We start from the raw sequence: 26,529 nt of genomic DNA on the forward strand, positions 1-26,529 counted from the left end.
TTTTTAAAAACCTCTTTTTTATTTTTATTTATTTAATTTATTTTTCATCACCATTTATCCCCCCTATGCCTTCTTCCACCTCCCCCCACCACAATCACCACACTGTTGTCTATGTCCATGAGTTCTTTCTTTCTTTTTATTATTTGCTCAATTCCTTCATCACCACCTCTGAACCCTCCCCTCACCAGAGCTGTCTGCCTGCTCCCTATGTAAGAGCCTGTTTCTATTTTGCTTGTTAGTTCAGTTTGTTCATTAAATTCCACATGAGTGAAATCATATGGTATTTGTCTTTCTCTAACTGGCTTATTTCACTTAGCATAATGTTTTCCAAGTCAATCTATGCTGTTGCAAAGGGTAAAATTTTCTTCCATTTTACAGCTGAGTAGTATTCCATTGAGTGAATGTAACATAGCTGTTTTATTCAATAATTACTAATGGACACTTGGGCTGCTTCCAAATCTTGGCTATTGTAAATAGCATTGCGGTGAACATAGGGGTGCGCATATTCTTTTGAATTAGTATTTCAGGGTTGTTGTGTTTTTTTTAAGATAATTCCAAGAAGTCAAATTACTAAGTCAAAGGCAGTTCCATTTTTAATTTTTTGTGGTAACTCCATATTGCTTTCCACAATGTCTGTACCAATCTGCATTCCCACCAACAGTGCACAAGGATTCAATTTTCTCTACCTCACCAACCCTTGTCATTTGTTGATTTGTTGATGGTAGCCATTCTGACAGGTGTGAGGTGATACCTCATTGTCGTTTTAATGTGCATCTCTCTGATTATCAATGACTTTGAGCACCTTTTCATATGTCTATTGGCCATCCATATGTCCTCTTTGGAGAAGTGTCTATTCAGGTCCTTTGCCCATTTTTTAATTGGATTGTTTGATTTTTTTTTGGTGTTGAGTTGCATGAGTTCTTTATAAACTTTGGATATTAACCCCTTATCAGATGTATCAGCAAATATGTTCTCCCATTCAGTGGAATGTCTGAGATTTTACTGTCTATGTTTTCTTCTAAAATTTTTATGGTTTCCAGTCTAACATTTAAGTCTTATATCCATTTTGAGTTTGCTATTCTTATGTATGGTGTGAGAAGGTCCACAGGGTGGTGTGAGAGCGCTTCCAATTGTTGGAGCTATTGCTTCCCCCCCAGGCTGATGCTGCATGGAGGGGAATGTTTTGCCTGAGAAAGATGGCTTCTGCAGCGTAGGGGAATGACTCTCAGCTCTCTTCCCAGTGCCACCAACCCCAGACTCCTCACACAGCTCTAGGCCACTCTTCCCTCCCTCCACTTGATCCCAGGGTGAGTGACTACAAATGAAATTTTGTGCATTGGCCCTTTAAGAGGGTGCCCGCCTTTCTAGCCATCTCTCCCTGGGATCAAGCCTGCTTTTCCCAGCCAGATGTTATGTAGGCTTCTTTCCTTGAACAGGAGAGAGGTTCTCCCTTTGTTTATCATTTGTCTGGACTAATGAACCAGACTACATGGTTGAGTTCTGGAGCTCTTGCCTGGAGAGTCTGGCTTGGGGTTTAGACCCCACGTTTCTCAGGGGGAACCCTCGCACAGCTGAGATATCCTTCTAGAACTTCAGCTACTGCCTGTGAGTGCCCTGACATCCCTCTTGTACCTCCGTACCTACTACCAGTTTCCATGTGTCCTCCTCTCCAAGTCCTTGGCTATAAGACTTTTCTCCAGCTGGTCTTCAGTTGGTTCTTTGGGGTGATTTTCCTATACTTTAGTTGAAACTCCAGTTTGGTCCTGGGTGGAGGTGAGTATAGCTTCCATCTAATCTGCCACCGTCTTGAATCTCAAATATTTTATTTCTGAATTTGTCTATTGCTGGCCTTACAAAACTAGCACAGACTAGCACCTGAGGAAAAAATTAATGTATACTAAATACTGAAGTATATAAAAATCTTTCATCAAAGGCTTGCTTCAAAACAATATAGTCTAACATATTAGAAACACTCTAACACTCAAGCCCTAACATGATATAATTTGGTGGAGTTCCCTTTAGTTTTACATGTGCTTTATCTCAGCACTATTGATATTGTGGACAGATAATTTTTTGTTGTGGGAATGGGGGCTGTCCTGGGCATTGTAGGTTATTTAGCAGAATCTCTAACCCAGTGATGGCGAACCTATGACACGCATGTCAGAGGTGACACGGGAACTCATTTTTTTGGTTGATTTTTCTTTGTTAAATGGCATTTAAATATACAAAATAAATATCAAAAATATAAGTCTTTGTTTTACTATGGTTGCAAATATCAAAAAATTTCTATATGTGACACAGCACCAGAGTTAAGTTAGGGTTTTTCAAAATGCGGACACGCCGAGCTCAAAAGGTTTGCCATCACTGCTCTAACATGTACTGAGTATATGACAGTGGCACCCACCACACTGCCTCCCACCCTAGCAGTTGTCACAACTCTTACTACAAGGAGAGCAGTGAGAAGGGAAATCCAAGCGGTCCTGGAAAACAGTGAAGTTTAGAGATGTATCCCTTTGTGTGAGCATGGTCCTTGTGACTAGTTATAAAGTGTTTAGTTACACGAGCACTGTGACTTTTATATAAGAAAATCTTCTATATAAATAAAACTGAGAAAGAAGAATTTCAGTTGATAATTTGAAATACTGCCTATGGAATTTATAAAATTATCTCTAGAATTAAACATTTCTCAAAATACATTATATATAGATTTACCACTTTTAATAACCAACATTTAAAATGCCACTGAACTCGTATTTCTTCCCATCCTACACTTTGCACTTTGGCAATTTGAAACTTGTCTGATTACTTGTGAAGGCCTTCCTTGTCCCATTTCAGCCCAGAGCAAATTGTTGTAGATAGGTCAACTCTATGAACAATGGAGTTGACAATGAAAATGCTAATGAAGCGCTAAGATAGTGTGCCTAGGAGGCCTCCTTTCTGTATTTCTTTGAAAACTGACAGGCAATTTGTGTGCATGATTTCTTTATTGAGTCAGATTTTGGATAGTTCTAATGAAGACATGTACCTTAAAATGTGTGGCCAGCACTCTTTTGTAAGTCATGATTCAATGAAATATTTTAGGTGTGAAGCCTATTGCTCTTTTACGGAATATCAAAATCTAATAACTATTTCTGAAAACGCATAAACTACTAGGAACTTGTTAAAGAGTACGTAATCCTGTTTTTATGTCTTGGGCAGCTTCTCCTGGACCCGAAATGGGACTCATTTTGACATAGATAAAGACCCTCTCGTCACCATGAAGGCTGGCTCAGGAACCCTCATAATTAACATTATGGGTGAAGGAAAAGCGGAGACCTACGAAGGAGTCTATCAGTGTACAGCCAGGAACGAACGTGGAGCTGCAATTTCTAATAACATCGTTGTTCGTCCATCCAGTAAGTGGGACCTGTCCACCAACAGGTGGATCTTTTTAAAGCATGGCTCTGAGACTCAGCATCTTTTACGTCATCCAAATACTATTACGAGTATATACTAGTAATAGCATTGATTCCAATAATCTGACTTCGTTTTGCATAAAAATTATTGCTCCTTTCCACTTTACCCTAAGTTCCTCAGCCTAATTCTTTGTCAGTCTAGCATGTCTTTTATATAAGTCCAGAATAAAAAAAAAAACAACAACACCAGGGGTAAGAAAAGTGTTTCTTTCCCAAATTGATCTAATTATTAATTTTTTATGTATTGTATGTATAAACAAACTTCCTACAGCCAGATGGAAGAAATTCAGTATGAAATGGGTGATGAGGTGTAAGTGTTATCTTTTTAAAACATTCTTGTTTCAAAATTCAGGTAGAAATAGAGTGGCCTCACTACCTTGCTGTTACGTGGCTGTTTTTGCAGTGTTCTATACCCAAATCCTCTCAACAGCGCAAGAGCATGTATTTCAAGAAAAATGACCATTGGCCGTTCTAATCATTTCAAAAGCTTTTTAAATTACATATGTAATATATGTTCATTATATAAAAAATTAATTCCAAGTAAAAAATAAATTTAAAAGTTACTCATGAATTCTTCCATTCAAGAAAATAATTACTGCTTTTTTTCTAGATATGTTTGTATGTGTTTAAAATGAGCTCATTCTGAAGTACTATTTTATAACCTTTTCTGACTTAACTACGATATGTATAGTCTCACATCAGTTTTATCAATAAGTATACTTATATAATACTGTACGATATTAAAAGGTGTAGGTGTATAGTTATGTTATTTGTTTTTTTTACACGTCTTTGGCCGTTTAAGTGTTTTCCATTCTTTTGTAAAGAACATGCTTGTAATGAAATTATTAGGTATCTTCTTGATGATTTATTTAATATAAGCTCTTAGGCTTGGAATCACTGACTCAGAATTTATACTAATAATGGCAGAGAATGAAAATTGTCTTTCTCTCTCTTTTTTTTTTACTTTCAACACTGTATTTAAAATTTATTTTCTTGTTATCTTAATGTACACAAATGCTGAGTTACAATTTTCCCAAAAGTTTAGTTTGTCTTTCTAGTGCTCTTTTTCTTTTTCAATGCAGAAATAACTTAGAAGTTGTTATTTCATATCATAGGGTCACCATTGTGGACCAAAGAAAAACTTGAACCAATCACACTTCGAAGTGGCCAGTCTTTGGTACTTCCCTGCAGACCTCCCATTGGATTACCACCAGCTATAATATTCTGGATGGATAATTGTAAGTTTCAATAATATGAATTTCTTTCTTCGAGAGTCTGACAATTATTTGTTGTCAAAGTAAATTATTATCTCTTGTGATTCATAAAATGTTTATAAAATGTTTTAGAGATGCCCAGGAAAATAAATGCTCATTGAAATAAATGTCATTTCATTCATTCATTTGATTTTGTTGAGCACCTACTATGTTCCAGGCACTGCTCTAAATAAACCAAACAAATTTCCTCCTCTCCCCGAGCTTATATTCTATGCCGTAGGAATAGATGGGCATGGAGAAGGAAGCAGACAATAAATGCCTGTTGAAAGTATGTGTCAGCAATCAATACTAGGAAGGAAAATCAGCAGAGCTTTAAGCAGAGAATTAATGGAATGAGAGCAAAACAGGCCCCTAAATATTTGGTTGCAAAGGAAAAACCTGGCACAAGCCTGTAAGGCAGGAGCACCCTGGTGTGTGTAAAAGGCAGCAGGGAGGCCAGTGGGGCCAGACTCAGTGAGTCAAAGGGGAGAGTGATAGGAAAGGTTAGAAAAGCCCATGGGCTCAATGCAGAGGGCTTTGGTTTTGCTTTGAATGAAGTAGGAGACATTGAGGGAGTGACTTTACCTGAAACAAAACAAACAGCAATAACATCACTTCTGTTCATGTATGGACAATAGAGAGGACAAAGGGAGAGTAGGCCTCCTTGTTTGGAGGCCGCTGCTCTACTCTAGACTTGATGGCAACTCAGACTCGGGTAGTGGCAGTCCAGTGGGTAACACATGGTCAGATTCTGGATTTGGAGGTAGAACCTCTAGGATTTATTGAGGTTCGGATGGGAGGCATGAGAGAGAGGAATCAAAGATAACTACAGGACTGAACAACTGGTAAAATGGAATTGTCATGTCATTTCCCGAAACAGCAGAAGCCCATAGAGGAGAGGAAATCAAGCTGTTTGATTTTTCCCCCACTTTTTGTGTGTTTTTTTACCCCCAACAGCAGCTAATACTTATTGGATATTTATTAAGTGCCTTTGCTAAGGACTTTGCATGGGTTATCTCATCAATTTTTTACAACAACCCTATGAAGTATACTTTTTAGATGAGAAAACCAAAGCACAGAGACATGAAGTAATAATCCATTAGGCAATTGCCGAAACCGGTTTGGCTCAGTGGATGGAGCGTCGGTCTGCGGACTGAGGGGTCCCAGGTTCGATTCCGGTCGGGGGCATGTGCCTGGGTTGCGGGCGCATCCCCAGTGGGAGATGTGCAGGAGGCAGCTGATCGATGTTTCTGACTCTCTATCTCTCTCCCTTCCTCTCTGTAAAAAATCAATAAAATATATTAAAAAAAAAATAATCCATTAGGCAATTTAACATTTGTCCACCTGTCCCTGTCCTTGTGGGACATTTTTATTGCTCTGCCTCTCCACCCTCCAAAATCTCCTGTACTAATAGGTTAGCACAGTGGTCGGCAAACTCATTAGTCAACAGAGCCAAATATCAACAGTACAACGATTGAAATTTCTTTTGAGAGCCAAATTTTTTAAACTTAAACTATATAGGTAGGTACATTGTTATTAACTTCATTAGGGTACTCCTAAGGCTTAGGAAGAGCCACACTCAAGGGGCCAAAGAGCCGCATGTGGCTCACGAGCCGCAGTTTGCCGACCACGGGGTTAGCATGTTACCTTACAGGTGGGCCCCACATGGTTCTGCTGGGAAACCAGGAAATCAGGACTTTAAACGTGAGAAATCAGGACTTTAAACATGAGACGCTAATGAGACATCCATGGGGAGATGCCCAGCAGGGGTCAGGGCTACAAGAGTCAGGAAAAGATTCAGAGCTCCAGTCAGCAGTGTTTGCCTTAGGAGTTTCTTAGAGCCAGGGCTGGAGGAGAGAAGGGCGGGAGGGAGAGAGTGCAGGTGGTAAAGAGCAACGCCTGGGGGACTGAGACCAGGCACCTTCCGGGAACCAAGAATTTAGGGAGAAACCAGCAAAATAGACGAGAAGGAGCTGTCACTGTGGTAAGATGAGAACAAAGAGAGAGCAAAGAAAGAGTGTTAAAGAAGACAGAACAAGACAAGACAGAACAGGACGGATTAACCAAAGAATTTATATGCATAACCCGTGGACACAGACAGTAGTGTGATGAGGGCCTCAGGAGGGGGCAGGAGCAGGGTGGAGGGGGGCAATGGTGGTAGTGGTGGGATTTCTTTAATACTTTCAACAATAAAGATAATTTTTTTTAAAAAAAAGACAGAATAATCAACTGTTTCAAATGCTGCTGGTAAATCATATAACTTCTGATCTGACTGAGAAATGACTACTGAATTTGGGCAACATGGAGGTTCCTGTTGACTTTGATAGGAGTCCTCTAGGTGTAATGGTGGCAATGCAAGCGAAATATTTGTTGGGAATATATTTTATTCTCAATGACATGATTTCTTCTGAAGTCACGTGCTGTACATATTACCAAAAATAAAATTTAGCTCTAACATATAATTTCCATTTTGACTCTTATTTGAAAGCACTCAGAGAAAGTATCATGAAGAAATGGAAAATAAACATATACATGAGTAAATGAGCAAACATATCTTTCCCATTATTGCTTTTACTGATTTTGAAACAATAAGCAATAAATCAAATGTAAATGTCTGGTGTATGACATTGAGAATAACAGTATCTAAATGTCACTGCCAAGGGAGGCCAGTATTTGGTCCTTGGTTCTTATTCAGAAATGATGACCTTTTCACTTAGTAAAAATACATGCACATGTATAGTTTCAGAATCATCTGAATAAATAACTAATTTTTTTCCATATTGCACTGCTCGCTATGTCATTTACATACATTTTAGACTGTTGGCATATCATCTGGATCTTTCAAATAAAATTGCATCTGGAATATGAGAAAAATTCAGACCTGTATAGCATCCTTCTTGCAAGATGACATCAAGTTATTCTATCTGCATACATTTTTTTAAATGTAACGCAAAGGAATTCAGTGGGCACTTTAATTTGATCTACTGACCACCGTCAGTAATAAAATACAGCAGGAGAAATGGAAGAGAATAAATGCATGCTTATCTTTGACTCTCTGTATTCACTAAATAAATGTACATTATTTTTATGAGTTATTTTTAAAACAATTCTTTCCCTAGGGATTAGTGACTCAAAACCATGAATTTACAATCACCAGCCAAATTTGCATCTTGACCAGAAACTTTGTTAACATGGCTAACCAGCCCTGTTTCTGGCTCTGGCTCCACATTTCTCTGCCATGTTTTCTGCCCAGAGGGGGAGCTGCAGGCTTTGAACCATAAGTTTGCCTTTTGTGAAATGTTAGATAGGGCACCTGCTGCAGGAGGAACACAGCGGTGACTCGGACTGGAGAAATCCTCTGGTCCCATACAACCTGGCCCAGGTCCGGGGATGTGCAATTTTCCTAGTTCTTTCACTTCAAAGCTGAAGAATTCTCCCAGTCTAGACTCTGTGGACTGAGTCAGAAGCTTCAGGATGCATGCTAGCCAGCCCAGTGTAAATTCACGCCCAGATCAGTGGTCCCACCTCCCTGCATCCTTCATCAACTTAGAAAAGCTTCCCTTCATGCCTGAAGCTAGACAGTTCCTCGACTGGACCTGAGAGGAAGTAAATGGTTAAACACGAAGCTGACAGTTGCTGATTTAATTAGGGAGCTCCTATGCAGGGAAAGGTGCAGCTTCAGTGCTACTCGGTAGACATGCAGGCGGTAGTCTCTGTCCCCCTGGAACTTGAATTCTGGCACGGGGAGACAGGCAGTAAGCCATGGATATGACAAATGCAATATGTTGTATGTTAGAAGGTGCTACGTAACTCAGAAAAGAAAAAGTAGAGGAGGTGAGGAAGGCTGGGTGAGGCGGGCTTCTTAGGGGCATGTCTGCAGCATTAAATAGTGTCATTATTGCACCCTTTTGTTAATTGCCCTTTTGCTGCCTGATTCTTCAGTTAGACAAGCTCAGACAGGGTAAGGATCCTGTTATGCCCGACACCTGCACAGGGCCTAGTTCACAGGTAGGTGCTCTCACAGTATTTGATGTCTGGCCATTTGTGAAGATGAAACCCAGGTTAATATCCTTATAAGCTTCCTTAATGCATATTCTAAGGCATGTGTGTCTATATGCATATTTAGGGATTAACTTAAATATTACGAAAAGTCACACAAACTCTTTTTGTTCTGGTTTACACTTGCTTAATAAAACACTTCACTGTACAACTCTAATCTCATCTCTGTCCTAATCCAGAGAAAGTAGGGTCCACAGGTACAATTGGAGATTTAATAATACATAGAACTAGTGGTAGATTCATTTGTCTTGCTAATTTGGAAAGTGGTCGCTATAATGATAGAATGGACCGGCTGTCTCTCTGCCTTTCCCCAGCCTTTCAAAGACTTCCACAGAGCGAGAGGGTTTCCCAGGGTCTGAATGGAGACCTTTATTTTTCCAATGTTCTCCCAGAGGATTCCCGAGAAGACTACATCTGTTACGCCAGATTTAACCACACTCAAACCATACAGCAGAAGCAACCTATTTCTGTGAAGGTGGTTTTAGGTAAGTGTTTAGCTCCCTGCATCTGTCTTTCAATCATGTGTAAAACATATTAACCATTAAGTACTACTGACTGAAGTAAACGGATTCATTGATCAGGAAACTACCTGTGAATAGTGACTAAAGTGCTGCTGTATGTGTTATAAAGAGCATGCATACATACCCTAAATACTCTGCAATTTTTGCTATCATTAACGTTACTGTTTTCCCGATAGCTTTGTGAATTCACTTGAAGTTCTGCGCATTTGCGTGTGATTTATGCCCCATGAGGCCTTCAATGGGCAAACCTACAGCTTCAGTTATATGTTCACAAAATGCTGGTTGGGGGTGACTGAGTAAATTAATGAGTTAGTCATGTACAATGTAAAGCACTGTTTTTAGTTGGTAGGGATGGCACTTGGTCAGCATAGCTGGATGTGTTTGCTTTCATTGCCCAGTATTTTTTCTTGCAATACCTTCTCCCCTACTTTTTACATTCTTCATAATATTCTGTTTATTTCAGTGGATGAATTGAATGACACTATAGCTGCTAATTTGAGTGACACTGAGGTTTATGGTGGTGAGTTATGGTGATTGTAACTGATAATCTCTCCTTCATTGTAGAATTTAGTTCACTAACTTCACCTCCATGGCTACTTAACCTTATTTCTTTATGAAATTCCTAGTTACCACTAGAATAAATGTATGTTTCTTGTGAAATTTAGCTATAAGCTTGCAAACATGCCACTAAAACATTTTTCATGTTGTATGTATAATAATGAAAATTATTATAGCTGTTTTCATGCAAAGAACCATTTCACATAATTTGGAAAAATGTTCATGTGTGTTCAGAATTAGATTATTCATTTTTTGTCTTGTTCATAAATTTTTCTCATGAACTAAATAATTGGCAAAGTGCATTAACCTGCTTGAATACTAACTCTTCACCGTCTTAGTAACCTTTAGCAACTAACAGTAAGTGGGTTTTGATTGCAAGTCATCACACTTCCCATCTGTTTTCACATGACATTATGAATATCGTATAATTAGCAACAGTATTTCTTAATTTTGTTTAAAACCCAGTCATTATCTTCAGTAGAAGTAATTTTTTACAAAATAGAGCATTTAACTTCATTCTTTCGAAAAGAATTTGATTTCCTTAAGGGAAATGTGGATCTCAGGTACAGAATTGATCATTGAAAATTATGGATTCTGGATATGGGATCTTCTTAATTATCTAGAAGGCAGAATTTCTGCTGCATTATTTTTTTACCTTTGAGTATGACATAAAAAACATTAAGGTTTTATCAATCACCAGAATAGACATGCCACAGCTCCTGTTTTATTTTATTTTTAGTGTAATATACTGAAAGACATAGGCCTCAAAACCATTCCCAAAGTGATTTCAGAGGAGTAAGATTGCCTCTAACTTGAAAATCTTGGGAAAACTATAATTTTACCGTATTCAGTTTTTGTGAGAATCAAATAGTTAATGCATTAAAGTTTTGAAAACTATAAAGGTCTACAGAATCAGAATATGGTTTGCTTTCTACTTTAAGTTTTTCTCAGAGTTCACCAGAGTATAAGACCACATTTAGGCAAGATCCCCATAAGAAAGAAGGTGGCCTATATACATCTCCCAGAGATCTCTGATTTGAGCCCTCTTTATATTTTCATTGAGGAAACCAATTTCAATTTCTTTAACTCCATTATTAGTCTTAATTTGTGGCAAAACTTGCCAGACCTCTATTAGTAACTTTCTAATTTTGTTTTGTGTTGTTTTGTTTTCTATAAACCTTGGAGTTTGAGGACTTTGACATATTAGACATCTACCACAGATTTATCTCCATAATTAATCAATGGAATTGAGTGTGATGTTGTCCCTGGTGGAAACCAGAATAGCCCATCCACAGTCATACCCTCAGAAAAATCTAACACCTTCTAGGAAGTAGACAGCTAACTTTGCTTTGAGCCCTAATTTTACGTGATGTTTAGTTTGAGAACATGATTTTCCTTTCTATGTCTGCATTGTGAAAATTTACCTGTACACAAAAAAATTCATGAAAAATATTACAAATTAAGAAAATATACGAAAGGAGAATAGTTCTTACTATTAGTGTTTATGCAACCAAAATTGTTCCTATTCCTGAGTGGCTAAGTGAGCAATGGCTATTTGTAAGGCAAAGAGTGTGCATGTGTAGTTTAACAAATTTTACAATGTTAAATAGTTTTGAAAAGGGATTAGATTTTTAGGCAGTGAGCTGTGTTTCTAGAAATACATATTCATAACTTTTAATGCATATTGATTTTCTCGTTTGCAGCTAAATCAAGTAGAGAGAGGCCACCAACATTTTTAACTCCACAAGGCAATGCAAGTAACAAAGAGGAATTAAGAGGGAATGTTCTTTCGTTAGAGTGCATTGCAGAAGGACTGTGAGTTAATACTTTGTGTCTTGGTGTACATTTCTTGTAAAAACAGAATCGATTGGTAGAGAAGTATTAACATCATAGGAAGAGTCACTGTCTTATATAATTCCATCAAGCATCAAGAAATATCTGAGAATTATTTCCAAAATAGGCCATATAATCTCATATTATTAAAACATTTTTAATATAATGGTGTTCCTCGTGAAATAAGTATCAGTTATCACCTTATGATTGCTACAAGTATAATTAGGGTGATTACTTTGCTACTGTGTGTAACAAACCACCTCAAAACTTAATGGCTTAAAAACAATAGCTATTTATCATTAATCATTTTTCTGCAGGTCTGCAGGGAGGTGGTGCTAGAATGGGCTAATCTAGCTGATTTAGGTTGAGCCTGCTCATGTGTCTACGAGGTGGCTCAGCTATGGGTTCACAGTTCTGAGGGTGTAGTGCTGGCTGTCAGCTGCACAGCTGAGCTCTTGGCCTTGAATTTCTCACATCCCTCTAGCAGCCCAGCCCAGGCTAATTCTTCTAGCAATAGAAGCACACACAGCCTTTTAGGGCCTAGCCTCGGAACTGGCACAGTGTTCCTTGCACTATTTCCTACTGTCAAGTCACAAGCCCAGCTTCTTTGCAAATGTCTCGTCAAAATCGATGTCACCCCTAGAACCTATGTGCCCTTGGCGGGAGTTGCAGGAAGGCCTCGCTCAGATATAAGAACAACTGTTACATTAGGTACACATTAGAGACAAACTTCTACCTAGTCCCTTCTGATACATGGCATAGAGCAAGTGCCATTGATATGGGCACATATGCTGAAAGCATTGAATAGACTCTCAGAAACATGTTGTGATCACATGTTTGATCTGTGCTGATAACTCAGCAGTCTCCTTCCCAGAACCAGCCTTTAGGAATGAATGGAGGCCTCTGCTGGCCGTGGCAGGAAAGCACACCACACACTACTTGGTTTCTCAAGTACCTGAAAACTAGCAAAGCCCTCATTTAAAGATTCATTAAGTATATATCTTCCCCAGTAGAATAAAAAAACAAACACAAAAAACAAAACCCTTGCAATTTTCTTCAACATTGTGTTAAAAAGTGGTTTGATCTACCAACCTTCAACCTTTTGGGAGTAGACAGACCCGTTCTCACAATTTAGTGATTCTCCTTCCCACATGTGATATATTACATAAAAATCTAAAATGTGGTTGGTATTTGGAAATTGCCTCAAACTTCCAAAAAAATTTTTTAAAGCTTGGAATGCTATAAAACTAAGATTGGAGCTCTATCACTTATAAATCATAGACTCATAGAATAAAAATATTTCTAATTCTTAACACCTGCTCCGTGGAGTAGCAGGCCTCCAGAGCAGTTCATGATGTAGCAAAGCTGTGATCTCATTCTTCTACCCCCACTGCCCTCTCACCTCCAGATCATAGGAGATGCAGATTAATCTGACTGTAAGGAAACACCGTAGTGTGCTATCCGATTCCACGTGTGCATGGTAGCTTCAGCTTTTCAAAATGATTTCACATTTTTGCCTCTTTTTATATTCACATCATGTCTTATTTTAGAAACCGTTTCATCAAATATATGTGTGTGTTAAATTATTTTTATTTAACCAAATATATCAAAATCAATTTTTTAAATAATCAATTAATCCCACTTGCATTTCTAATGACAAATATTGTGATCTTCCTGAGGGCCTGGATCATTCTTTCTTCATCTTTATCTTCCCAACACACAACTCAATGCTTGGTCTCTAGTTCCGTGCCTAGTAAATGTTTGCGTCGAGTGGATTTTTATTTTATCCTCATGAAAAGCTTCTAAAGCCACTTGATCGAGTCAGGCATTATTATCCCCAGTAAGGCAGCTAAGGAAACTGAAGCCCAAAGAGGCCAAGGAGCCAAGGTCAGAGAACAATTTAGGAACAGGGCTGGCACTTGAAAGCAGATCTTTAACTCTAAGCCTGTGTTCTGGCTTTTCATCGGTCCCTATACTTCATAATTGAATAAGAAACACCGTGAGAAATGGTGTAATACATGAGTTTAATCTCTTCTTGTCAACTGGTATAATATTTTAAAATATCTCTATATATAAAAGCCTAAGTGACCGTTACGACTGGCTGGTAGCTATGATGCACACTGACCACCAGGGGGCAGGTGCTCAATGCAGGAGCTGCCCCCTGGTGGTCAGTGTGCTCCCATAGCCAACCTCCCGCAGCCAGCCAACTTCCCACGGTCCCTCCCCCCAGCCGGCTGGCCCGATCAGCACCGACCAGGACTGGATGAGATGGGCCCCAATCAGCCCTGATTGCCAGCCAGGCCGAGGGACCCCACCCATGCACGAATTCGTGCACCAGGCCTCTAGTAAATAATAATGACATTAAGGAAAGAGCACCATCTCTCTAATTACTTCACTTACATTACCAGATAGCCTTCTTTGAAATAAAAAAGTTCTTCCATTTGATGTGGAAATGTGTGTAAAAAAAATTCCTGGGCACAACTATGTGTATCATCTCTTTCTCTGTGCATCTTTAACTCTAGCTGATAAAAAAAAAAATCTAACTCAGTATCATTAATTTCATGGTAATTTTTTTGATTGGCATAGTACCTTCATGTAAAATTTTCCAAGAGTGCCTCATTGATGAGAACTTGGAAGGAAACATTTAGGTCCCGTCAGTAAAGTAACTCGTGCTGGCATACTCACCGCACCACTGCAGTCCAAGTTTATGGTGTGCCACAAAGTGGCGTAGTTCAGCTTATGTGAAAATGGTAGCTGATAGCCTTAAACATAAGGTTCTGAGCGTTATTTATAAAAGTGTGATGCTAGTTAAAGTACTTATATGCTTCTCATTAGCTTTATGTAAAGCATTTATTATAAACGTGCATGAAAATTCACCCTCAAAAGCAGTTAGGTAACTTCTTTTTTTGTGTCATCATCCTTTACTTATCTTATCAGGCCTACCCCAATCATTTACTGGATAAAAGAAGATGGAACACTACCCATCAACCGGACATTTTATAGGAACTTTCAGAAAACTCTGCAGATCACTCAGGTTTCAGAAGCAGACTCGGGGAAGTACCAGTGTATAGCCAAAAATGCATTAGGAGTCATCCATCACACCATTTCTGTCACAGTGAAAGGTACATATCATTGTTTAAAATGTCTTGCTCTTGCATTCATGAGAGGCCCTAAATCTTCAATTCGTATGCCTTCCATTATATTCTTCAATAATAATAAATGTAAATTTGTATCAACATTCATGATACTGTGAATCTCTTCTCATTGCTGTTTATACTTATTGTGCATCTACATAAGATTAAAAATAGCTTCCTCAAATCTTCCTTACAAAAGTATCCCAATTAATAAATGTAGAAAGAATGAAGGAAACGGAAAGTCACCATTAGAATCCCGCCATTACAATTGCTGCAGGCAAGAGCCAGTGATGAATGCTAAAATTAGTGGATGAAACCTTAAGGAGGAAGAGGATATTTGTATAGCCTCAAAGTATTTATCCCGCCACAAAAGAAAATAATTTCCTGAGGCAGTTTTAATAGATGTCTTCACATTCTTTATACTCCTCCCTTAAGGAGATGGAGCTTATGGTCCCTCCCCTTGAATGTGGGCTGAACTTAGTGCCTCACTAAGTAAATAGAGTATGGAAAGCAGGAAAATACTAACTTTACAGTGGAGAAACCTGGCAAACATCACCTTAACCAAGAGATCAAGATTAACACAACCAGTAATATGTTGATATCATGTGCTCCCTGGTATGTCGTAATCAGAAGATCCATCACCCAAAACCTTAGTCTAATCATGAGAAAACAGACAAATCCAAGTCGAAAGGCGTTCTACAAAATAACTGATCAGTGTTCTTCAAAAGTCTAAAGGTCATGAAAGACACAAAAGACCAAGAAATTCTCAGATTGGAGGAAACTAAGGAAATACGACAAGTAAATGCGATGTGGTGTCCAGGGTCCTGGGACAGAAATAAGACCATGGAAAAACTGGGGAAGTTCTAATAAAGTGTGTTGTTTAGTTAATGGCGCTGCACCAATGTTAATTCTTGTTTTGATAACTGTACCATGGTTATATAAGATACTAACATTAGAGAAGGCTGGGTGAAGGGCTTGTGGGAACACTATATATTAACCTTGCAACTTTTCACAATTGCGAAGTTTTAAAAATTGCTTCCTAATTTTATAATGACATAGATTCTGTGAGGCTCAGCATTTAAATTCATATTTTTTCAGTCCTATCTTTACCTGTAAATTGCTCTACACCCTTGGATAAATCTGTGGCTTGTTTGATGTATGATTAATTAATGTAAAACAGATGATAATTTTATCAAAAAGGTTTAGAAATAATACCTAGATATTAGTGAGTCTCTTTAAACATTCTTTTGAAAACCTGAAGTATTATTGGAAGCATCACTGATAAACCTACTCACTCTAAAAAATAAAACTAATAAATGTTTTGCAAAATGCTTTTTATTAAAATAGGTCATTATACTAAATTAGCTAGAATTCTTATTTGACTCACATTTTTGTGTGTTTTTTTCTTTCCTCAATCAAGCGGCTCCATACTGGATCATGGCACCTCAGAATCTTGTGCTGTCCCCAGGAGAGGACGGGGCCCTGATCTGCAGAGCTAGCGGCAACCCCAAGCCCAGAATTAGCTGGTTGTCGAATGGAGTCCCAATAGAAAGTAAGTTTCCTTGACTGGCTCTGGTGGTGGTATATTTTCAGGGCATAGGTACATCTCAACAGGGAACAAATAGTGATAAAATAATTTGGATTAAGGAAGGAAGTCGTGTAAAAGGTAAACAGATACCAAATTACCTTTATATTTTTATCTTACTACCTTTAGATATTTATGGTGATGGAATATTTGTACTATAATGGCATGTGTTGATTGGGACTTGGGGATATTTCCTTTGTTGTTGTTTGTTTGTTTACAAGCATCATAGGAAGAAGGGCAGGGTCAAAACTAAACTTCACTGAGAAGCTCAGTTTATCTTCTTTGTTCAGAATGTGAAGTGGTTTACAGAAACATCATAAGAGTCAGAGGAGGTGGGTGGGGAGGCTTGGGAATAGAGCCAGTGGCTAGAAGAGTAAGAAACATAGCTGTCTTAATTTAAAGAGTTTTTATTCCTAAATATAGCCCAGAAGTTCCCAAGTTCTTAAGGCTTCAGATGTCACTATTCCACTTAGTAGCCAAAGAACACACCCTCTCACCCGGGCCAATGCAGGACACTCAACCTTGATCAGTTTCCCTTCCCAGGGATAGCGAAGATCATCCTTGAGCAGTTCTCACAGTCGTGGCTGCAGCTGTCACCTCTCCTGGCACTTTCCCTGGACCACTCGCGAAGTTTTTCTCAGCCAACTGGTCCAGGCTGCCACTCTGCTGCCTTGAACAGACTTGAGAGATTAAATTATGAAGCTGACCTTTCTTCCTGATTCGCTCAACTTACTGTCATACCAAACCCAGGACAGGCTGTGCCTCTCAGGGAACCTTGTAACTCTAGTTGTATTAAGATCTTTGAAATGCACTCATAGACATTCCTCTTTAAGTGAAATGTTTGGGGGAAGGATCAACTGTGAAAGGCCTTCTTAGGATGGGGAGGTTGGCTCAGAGCAGTAGTCCCAGGAGATAAGGTAGGGCCTTTTCCTATAACCCCAAATTATCTGATTAGGTCCAGAGGAGAAAGAGAACAAAAAGCTGTCAAGTCAGGTTCCATATGAGTTCATTTCTTCCATCTCAAAAGTATTTAAGTCCCCACTGGAAGGAAGTTAAGTGAAGGTAGGATCAGAATTCCACAATTCCTACAGATCCAGGATCCCTGACCTCTGCTGTGCCTCAGAGCAGTCACTCTGGTGGACAAGCAAGGAGAGAAACACCACGGCATGGCAGCAGACAAGGATTCTGGCCCACGAGGCTGTCCCATGGTGCCAGGAGCAGGTGCCGTATGTTTACACCGCAATGATATGAAGCATCCCTACACGGTGTCTTTCTCCACAGTTGGTGGCCAAACTAAACATGTATGGATTGCTTTTTGGAATCTCATAACTAAAAGGCAAAGAGCTGAGACACCTGGTGGGGACCCTCATAGCTCTCTGCAGGATGATACTGCAGGCTCACTGCTGTTCTCTGCTCCCACCCTCAGCATCTGGACCATCTACTGAGTTCAAAGTCAGCCTACACACCTCACCTTGTGTTGACCTACCCTGATACAACACAAGGAGTAAATGGGGAAGAAAACTGTCAAAAATTCATGGAATTTCAAGGAGCTTTGTGCTTCTCCACTCTGCTGGATGGTTGCCCGCAGAATTTAGAGGCTCCTAAGCAGAATTGCCTTTGAGGTTTGGGACTGCTCTGGAAACAGGGGCCTGGGACTTGTTTCTCATCTGCAGTTTGCTGAATGGTGCACCCCCACTGCTGCATCCAGCAATGATGGGTCCTGGGGAAAGGTTGGCAGAGAGGCAGGGGTAGGCAAGAGAGAGCGAAGTCTGCTGCAGTATACAGTGGCACACAATAGGCATGGTAGGCATTTATAACCTTCAAGAGGGCCTAGACTGGGCCTCATAAGTTTGCTGGGAGCACAAGCTGATTTGCTGACAACACCTTTCACCAAAGAGGCTGCAGAAACCTTGGGTAGATCAGCTGCCGAGGGTGAGGGGCAGGGGACAGCTGTGCCTCTGCAGCATTGTCATGCAGGGAGCTGCGTAGCATCTCTGCCAGGTGCCTGGAGTCCCCACCAGGTGCCACACAGCAGAGGCACTATCAGGGGACCATACTCCCAGATACACAGCCTCCCCATACCTGGCTCGTAGGCAGTCATCCAAGGACATAGACACTCCTCCTCCCTCTGCAGGCCCTGGCTGCCAAGTGCACATAATTACTGTGAAGGAGTAGCAGGACCAGGGGGATAGAGGGGGATTTTGCTAGCAAAATAGTGTTATTGATTTGTGACTGTGCATTTCAGACCTGGGGCCTGTTTTACAAAACTGGAAGAATTAACTCAAAAACTGTCTGGGATCTCATCTCAATGTCTTCCAAAGCTCTGTCCCCCGAGACTGGCCAGGTTACTTTAAACTTTTCTTGTAACAAAAAAAAATAGACTGCATGATATGGAATTTTCCCCCAAATCACCTAAAATATTCTTTAAACAACCCTCAGAAGTTAGGAGAAAGAACACAGCTGCAGAGAACTTTAATTTTATCATGTGACCTGCAGTGTCTGGGAAGGTGTGGAAGTAGAACCCTTCCAGAAAGAAAATGTCCAAGGCCAGGGTCGTGGGCACCACAGTACCTGTCCCTGTCCTGAGAGGCAGCAGGAAGCCTAACACTTGTCGGTCTGTAACCGTGTTCCATGTGAGTTGTGGTCGACCTCAGATTCTTCCTCATGGAGCATATATAACATCACACCACCATTATGTCAAAAGGGTTCTTTTCTCTAAGACATGAGGAGGGCAAGGAATGAAGTGAGAGAGAGAATGCATAGACCTCCTGCCACAATTACATATATTACTGACATTGCAGGGAGAGATTGAAAACCAGTAAGATATGATAAGCAGCCAAGGGAATGGAGGAAGGGACCAGGATATTCCCAAGATTCCACCAATCTTCCTTTTCTCAAAAGTAAAATCCTTCTAGTGGATGAAATAAGCAATTGAAGAGGAAAATTCACCTCTTCACCTAGAGACTTGGTCTACGTTATTCCAAACTGTTCAGATTTCTGGAGATGTTTATGAAGCAGACTAACCCAGAAAAGCTGAGCATTGATTTCATGGTAAACAAACCATTAGGTCTCCAGGCTCGAGTGCATCTGATAGCTAGTTAATCTAGTTCACAAAGTTATTTTTAAAATAAAATTATGCAATAGACACAGTATTTTTAAAATTAATAATGCTCTATCCATGTAAGGTGGCACTCATTCTTCTTCTTCTTCTCATTATCTAAACGTTGGAAGCATTTATAATTCAGGCAGTCATGTCAGGAGAGTTAGATAAAAGAAAGTATTATTGGAAGGCTATCACCCCAGTTCGGGGCCTTACCTTTGGGGCTTTAAGTTCTATGCAGTGAGTCTGTGCTCTTAAATTTCTTCCTCCAATGTTCATTATTAGCAAGTGAAATTAATTGTTTCTAGAATCAATTATTATTCCTTTGGATAACTTAGCTTTGCACTGGAGAGCTACTCCCACCCAGTAGCCAGCACAGAGTCCAAAGGCTTCATTCAGATATCTCTGTACAGTTTCATTCTTTGTCCAAATACCAGCTGAGCCACGAACAGTTCCTGGGTTTGTTTGCGTTTCATTGGTAAGTGCTTAAGGAAAATGTAGACCAAGCCCCATGGAGGGCTTGTTCACTGCTCTTACCTAAAGGTTTTATTTTATTTCTGAAAACCTTGCCAAAAATATTCAAAGACTGCTCCACTTAGCAGAAATAAGGCACGGACAGTTGGATGCCTTTCATGTAAAGAATAACATCGAAAGGTGCAACTGGGCTGCATAAAACCTTTTTAAAACGGTTTATTTTATGATGTGACTAATGAGTCCCCACTGGAGGAAGACTGTCCTGCTGGCTTTGTTCATTGACCTGGTCTTCCATGTTCATGGTGCTGTAACCTTTTTTATTGTGGTTAAAAAACCACAATTTACCATCTTAACCATTTTTATTTTTTAAAAAAATATATATTTTATTGATTTTATACAGAGAGGAAGGGAGAGGGATAGAGAGTTAGAAACATCAATGAGAGAGAAACATCGACCAGCTGCGTCCTGCACACCTCCCACTGGGGATGTGCCCGCAACCAAGGCATATGCCCTTGACCGGAATCGAACCTGGGACCTTTGAGTCCGCAGGCCAACACTCTATCCACTGAGCCAAACTGGTTAGGGCCATCTTAACCATTTTTAAGTGTACAGTCCAGTAAGTGTTGAATATATTCACATTATTGTGAAAGAGACATCCAGAACTTTTTCATCTTGCAAAACTGGAACTCTATACCATTAAACAACCCAGGGTGATGTAACTTCTAAAAGTACAACATACTCAAGGAATTTGAGGAGCTCTTCTCACTTAGTCTGCCACCCATCCAGATAGATAAGGCCCAGAGCCTCCGCGGGCCTCATCACTGTCAAATGCCCGTCACTCACTCCCGGCCCTCCACTGCGTGGCATGTCCACAGAGGTGCAGTCCGAATGGACATGTCGGGGCACCGAGAGTCCCCTGAGGAATCCCAACAGTGAGTGTCCAGGTGCTGGTCCAGATTTGTTATTCAGCTCTGCTCCAGCACGCCTTGCTGAGGCAGTGGATGGGCATCACTGAGAGCATGTGAGTCAGAAAGATCCTGAAGATACTAGACTTGGATCTGGAATAAGGAACACGGCTGCCCTGAGGTATATTGCATTCTCAGGGTACCTGGATGCCTGGTCACAGCTGTAGTTCACTTCCTACATCACTGTGACATTTCTGTTCTCTCCTGTAGTTTATTGATAAAACTTATACCCTGTTAAAGGAGTTCGAACTTGTTATTATCTTCTGGTTAGAAGAACATGTTTCCTAAGGCGATTTTTAAAATAATAGACTCATAAACAGCAGATATGAGCTAAGAAGCTGACTCAAGTGTCTTGATACAACCTGATCACTAGTTGAACTAACTGGAGTATTTAAGATAATTTCATAAATTATCTATTGATTGTGATCCGAGTGTTGAACATCTACATACAGATCTGTATAATAGTAAATTTGTGTGGTTTTAAGCCACTAAGTTTGTAATAATTTGTGATAGCAGTAGAAAACTAATGCAGGAAGTATGAGCACATTGAATATGTGTGATAAAACAAAGATTAATAACTATATTTTGGCTTCTATTAAAGTGAGTTAATCACAGATGAACCCAATATTTGAAATTTTAAAGCAATAAAGGAGTCTGAATGCAGTGATAATCATGTCTTAGATGCACATTCATTTCCTGTCATCAAAGGGAAAAATGGTGTGTAGAATGAAAGCAAAGTCTACTTAAGTGGCTCAAGTTGCAAGAGCAGTTGGGGAGAAAGGCTGCTGTGACTCGGTTTTGCTTTGGGTCAGCATGCTGAGGCAGATGCCTGTTAGCCCTTTCAGTGTCCTTTTAAAGCAACGGAAGGCCCCCGCCTAGGCGTTAGCATTCACACGAAGGGATTTAGCTCAGGAATGCAGCACCTCCAAATTGTTGGGCATGCCCTGGACATAATTCTCACGTATTACATTACCCGACCAGTGCCATTCCACGTCAGTAAGGACCAATCCTGGTCTTAACATTTTTTTAAGTACTTGAGAGGTTTAGCTGAAAATACTACCTTTCAAAGAATTTTTACAGAATGTACTTCTATGCCAGCCTCAGGAATTTCCAAAACAGGAAAAGAAGTATCTTCACATTTGATTATTAGTTCTTTCTTTCCCTTTCTTTCTTTCTTTTCTTCCTTCCTTCCTTCCTTCCTTCCTTCCTTCCTTCCTTCCTTCCTTCCTTTCTTTCTTTCTTTATTTATTTCAAAAAGAGGCTCTTAAAAGACAGATTTGGATGAGCTACAGGGTTCCTATATTGTTTTTGACTAGTTTTTGCTGTCCATGATTTCTTTGTGAACAAGGAAATATTTTCCTAAATTTGTATTGCAGTTTTCACCCAATTTGTGCTTTTCTGTTCCTGCATCTCTCAAAATAATGTTCAGTCAATCCACTTAAAACTAAGTGAATATCCAGCATACACCCATGCTAAGTGATAACTAAATTCTGAGGAAGGAAAATTGTGGCTTCTGCTCAGTTCTTGGTCTTGTCCTTCGTACTGGATATACCTAGATCAGTCTGTATTTGTTCTGCTTACTATCATGTAGACCTCAAGCTTTACATCTTCTAAGCAAAGAGGAATAAATGTATACTTTTTTATTTTTACACCCAAACAGTTGCCCCTGATGACCCCAGCAGAAAAATAAATGGAGATACCATTATTTTCTCAAGTGTTCAAGAAAGATCCAGTGCTGTGTATCAGTGCAATGCCTCTAATGAATATGGATATTTGCTGGGAAATGCATTTGTAAATGTGCTGGGTAAGCTCTTCCTCTATTGAAGACGTGGCAGGTTAAATTCAGGACTTAAGTTGTTTTCCAATCATTTTTCAAAAATGCATTGAGCAGCTACTATGTGCAATGCTGGGTTCTTGGAACTAACAGGGATAAAGAAAGATGAATAAGATACAAACCTTGCTCTAAAGGGTATTACAGTCTACTCTTTTTAAAAAATATATATTTTATTGATTTTTTACAGAGAGGAAGGGAGAGGGATAGAGAGTTAGAAACATCGATCAGCTGCCTCCTGCACACCCACTACTGGGGATGTGCCCACAACCAAGGTACATGCCCTTGACCAGAATCGAACCTGGGACCCTTCAGTCCACAGGCCAATGCTCCCATCCACTGAGACAAACTGGTTAGGGCTACAGTCTACTCTTAATGTTCTTTCATAACACAGTGTTTACCATGGGCTATTCTTCATTGTACAAATAACCAAATAGTCAGGCTGCTCTGTTCACAGATGATTAGACCAACTATCAAACCCCTCAATAGGAAAATGGCATTGAGTTGCCATTAGTAACAGAAGGTTACTGCTGTTCCATCCTAGAAATAGACAACTTGAGTAACAGTTCTGATTTTTTTTAAATAAGTCATTAATCATAACAGTTGGCCTCTATCCAAGTCACAGGTGTGCATTTATTAATTCATAGTAATACATTTTTTAAAACTATGACATATTCAAACATATTCTGAAATGGTTGGTTATGTGAATATTGTTTTCCTTGTAATGGACAAAACTACCAAAATATCAAACTTGTTAAAAGTTTACGTGAGAATTGTTTTCATGGTGCCAGGGAATTATATTTCAAGTCTTTAAGTGTGGTAGGCTCCCTTTCACACAAAATTAGTTAGGAAGCCAACCGACACTTCATATTTCCCCTTTGTGCTTGGAATGGAGGTCAGTAAGTCAAAGGAAGAGCTGAGCAGTGAGATATTGGTGGATGTTTAGGAAGCAGTTTGATCTCTGGTTCTGTTTTTTAATCATCAGCACTGTGCTCTTTTCTGCCGGCTCTGCTCCCACCCACCCACCCCCACTATAACTCAGGGGTTATGATGGGCCAGTCACTCAACAAAAATGTACTTAGTCATGATTTTTGTGCCAGACACTGTGCTAGTTCCTGGGGAAAACTAGCACATTCCCTACCTTCAAGGGACTCACAGTGGAGAAGATATAGATAAATAAATCAATTATTAAAACCCTATGCCTGATAATATGTGGGGCATGAGGCAGAGGGAGAAGACTTATTTTTCCTCCTTGAGTGTCTGGTAGTGTTGTGCCTGATAGAGAACATATGGGCAGAGGCATATTGGTTGTGCTTTTCCATAAACTCTAATGGCCTTAAAACAAAATGCAATAAAATAGATGGTGGGTCTGAGTGTTTATTTTATATTTACTTTACCTTTTCTAAACGTTTCTAGCTGAGCCACCACGCATCCTTACATCTGAAAACACACTCTATCAGGTCATTGCAAACAGGCCCGCTCTACTAGACTGTGCCTTCTTTGGGTCTCCTCTACCTACCATTGAGTGGTAAGTATTGGTCCTATTTCTTTTTAATGTTTCTATTTGATAACACCTTCAAATTTCTTAATATGTTGGGTTTTAGTCAGAGAACATATAGGGGAAAGGCAGTGCAGAATCCATCATATTATTAATTATTTAATGTATGCACAAATATTTATTAACTACTTGTTCTGTACTAAATACTTTCGCATGTATAATCTGTTTAACAGCACGCATTGTCAACCACAGAGATATATGTAAATGTTTTTTATAAAATTTAAGGTTGTTGCATTTTACAGTGCCATGGACATTACCTGGGACTTCATGAATGGTGGCTAGAAGCATTGGTTGGGGGACATTTCTTGAAAATCAAATATCATTTGGGGTGGCAAAGAGATTCTATAAGCTCAAAATCAGAGTTTGTTATTACTAGTGTTTACCTTTATTACCTCCCCCACCTGAATTTCCTGACTTGGATCCAGCCAAGCTCTACTGTGTCCCTTTACCTCCCACTTTAGACCTTCCTGAAGCTTCCCTATAACACTCCTGACACAAGTTCTGCTCATCACCTAGCTTGCTTACTGTAGCACGAGTTAAAGAAACAAGGCTAGCATAAGCACAGCTCAGAAAGAATGAGTGAAAGAAAGTTGGAGCATTCATTTATTGGTCATCTGTGAGATGCCAGACATTGTGTGGGCTCCTCCTGCTGATGTGAAATGAAAGCCAGGTGTAGGATTAAAGGATAATCTCACCACGTCCCCACTTCAACCACAGAGGCCTGGATGCTTGTGCGCATGATTTCCTAGTGAAGGGGGCAGGTTCACACTTAGTCCTGGTTGATTTAGCCTTTTCATCCACCCTTACTTCTGTCTGGCACGAGCCAGGAAGCTGAAGGTACATATATATGCTTTATCTTTTTTCTACCCTGAATATTTTTCTAGTCATACTTTCAGAAGTACAAACCTTATAGCCTTGAAATCAAAATCTCTTTAGAATGAAGTTATAATACTTCACAATAGGAGGGAAATGTCAAAAAGAGCAGTGTTCATTGGGCCTATTTTATCACTTATTTAGAAATAGGGTCTATAATAATCCTATCTAATAAAAGACAAAAAGGGTAATTGACCTTACCTTCACTACACTTCCCATTGGCTAATCAGGGTGATATGCAAATTAACCACCAACAAAGCAGGAGGCTTGCTTGCTCCAGTGATGGAAGAAGCCAAGGTTCCCCAACTGCTGCAGCCTGGCTCTGAGCTCCGAAAGCAACAAAGTTTCAATTATAGAAGCTAAACAAACCCCAGATACCTGCTTTCAGCAGGCTGTGGCCTCAGAGCTGGAGCAAGCAGGAGCCAGCTCTCAGCTCCAGGGATGGCAAAAAAGTTTCAATTATAGAAGGTAAATAAATCCCAGAATAAAAAAAAAAAAGGAGAGGCTGGGAGCTTCAGTCGACAGCCAGCCTGAAAATGGCCCTCAGCCCCTCACCCAGACTGGCCAGGCACCACAGTGGGGACCCCCACCCTAAAGGGGGTGTGGCCAGCCTGAAAACAGCCATCAGCCCCTCGTCCAGGCTGGCCAGGCACCCCAGTGGGGACCCCCACCCTGAAGGGGGTGTGATCAGCTGCAAACAGCCATCAGCCCCTCACCCAGGCTGGCCAGGCACCCAAGCGGGACCCCACCCCTGATCCGGGACACCCTTCAGGGCAAACCAGCCGGCCCCCACCCGTGCACCAGGCCTCTATCCTATATAGTAAAAGGGTAATATGCAAACTGACCCTAACAGCAGAGCGACTGGGAATGACTGGTCACTATGACACACACTGACGACCAGGGGACAGACGCTCAATGCAGGAGCTGCCCTCTGGTGGTCAGTGCGCTCCCACATGGGGGAGCTCTGCTCAGCCACAAGCCAGGCTGATGGCTGCCAGTACAGCGGTGGTGGTGGGAGCCTCTCCTGCCTCCTCAGCAGCGCTAAGGATGTCCGACTGCAGCTTAAGTCTGCTCCCCGCTGGCAAGTGGACATCCCCCGAGGGCTGCTGGGCTGCCAGAGGGATGTCTGATTGCCAGCTTAGGCCCAATTCCCTGGGGAGTAGGCCTAAGCCAGCAAGTGGTCAACCCCCGAGGGGTTTCAGACTGCGAGAGGGCACAGGCCTGGCTGAGGGACCCCCCCCCCAGTGCACAAATTTTTGTGCACCAGGCCTCTAGTGTGTTTATAAAATGATAAATCTATCCTTTTGAAAATTACAATTTAAGTATCTTG

The 26,529-nt window shown here is 40.3% G+C and overlaps 1 protein-coding gene across 1 annotated transcript in view; it reads left to right on the forward strand.

Annotated features, from left to right (window-relative positions):
• NRCAM (neuronal cell adhesion molecule) overlaps window positions 1–26,529 on the forward strand; it is a 233,960-nt gene that overhangs the window by 169,871 nt on the left and 37,560 nt on the right. Inside the window, exons 6-14 of the mRNA XM_023751014.1 lie at window positions 3,199–3,395; window positions 4,571–4,693; window positions 9,082–9,252; window positions 9,752–9,808; window positions 11,550–11,661; window positions 14,617–14,801; window positions 16,234–16,365; window positions 22,598–22,741; window positions 24,185–24,296. Coding sequence (XP_023606782.1) covers window positions 3,199–3,395; window positions 4,571–4,693; window positions 9,082–9,252; window positions 9,752–9,808; window positions 11,550–11,661; window positions 14,617–14,801; window positions 16,234–16,365; window positions 22,598–22,741; window positions 24,185–24,296 — 1,233 coding nt within the window. The remainder of the gene's footprint in view (window positions 1–3,198; window positions 3,396–4,570; window positions 4,694–9,081; window positions 9,253–9,751; window positions 9,809–11,549; window positions 11,662–14,616; window positions 14,802–16,233; window positions 16,366–22,597; window positions 22,742–24,184; window positions 24,297–26,529) is intronic.

This window comes from Myotis lucifugus, unplaced genomic scaffold (genome assembly GCF_000147115.1).
Source record: "Myotis lucifugus unplaced genomic scaffold, Myoluc2.0 scaffold_18, whole genome shotgun sequence".
In the NCBI taxonomy this organism is placed as follows: Eukaryota; Metazoa; Chordata; class Mammalia; order Chiroptera; family Vespertilionidae; genus Myotis; species Myotis lucifugus.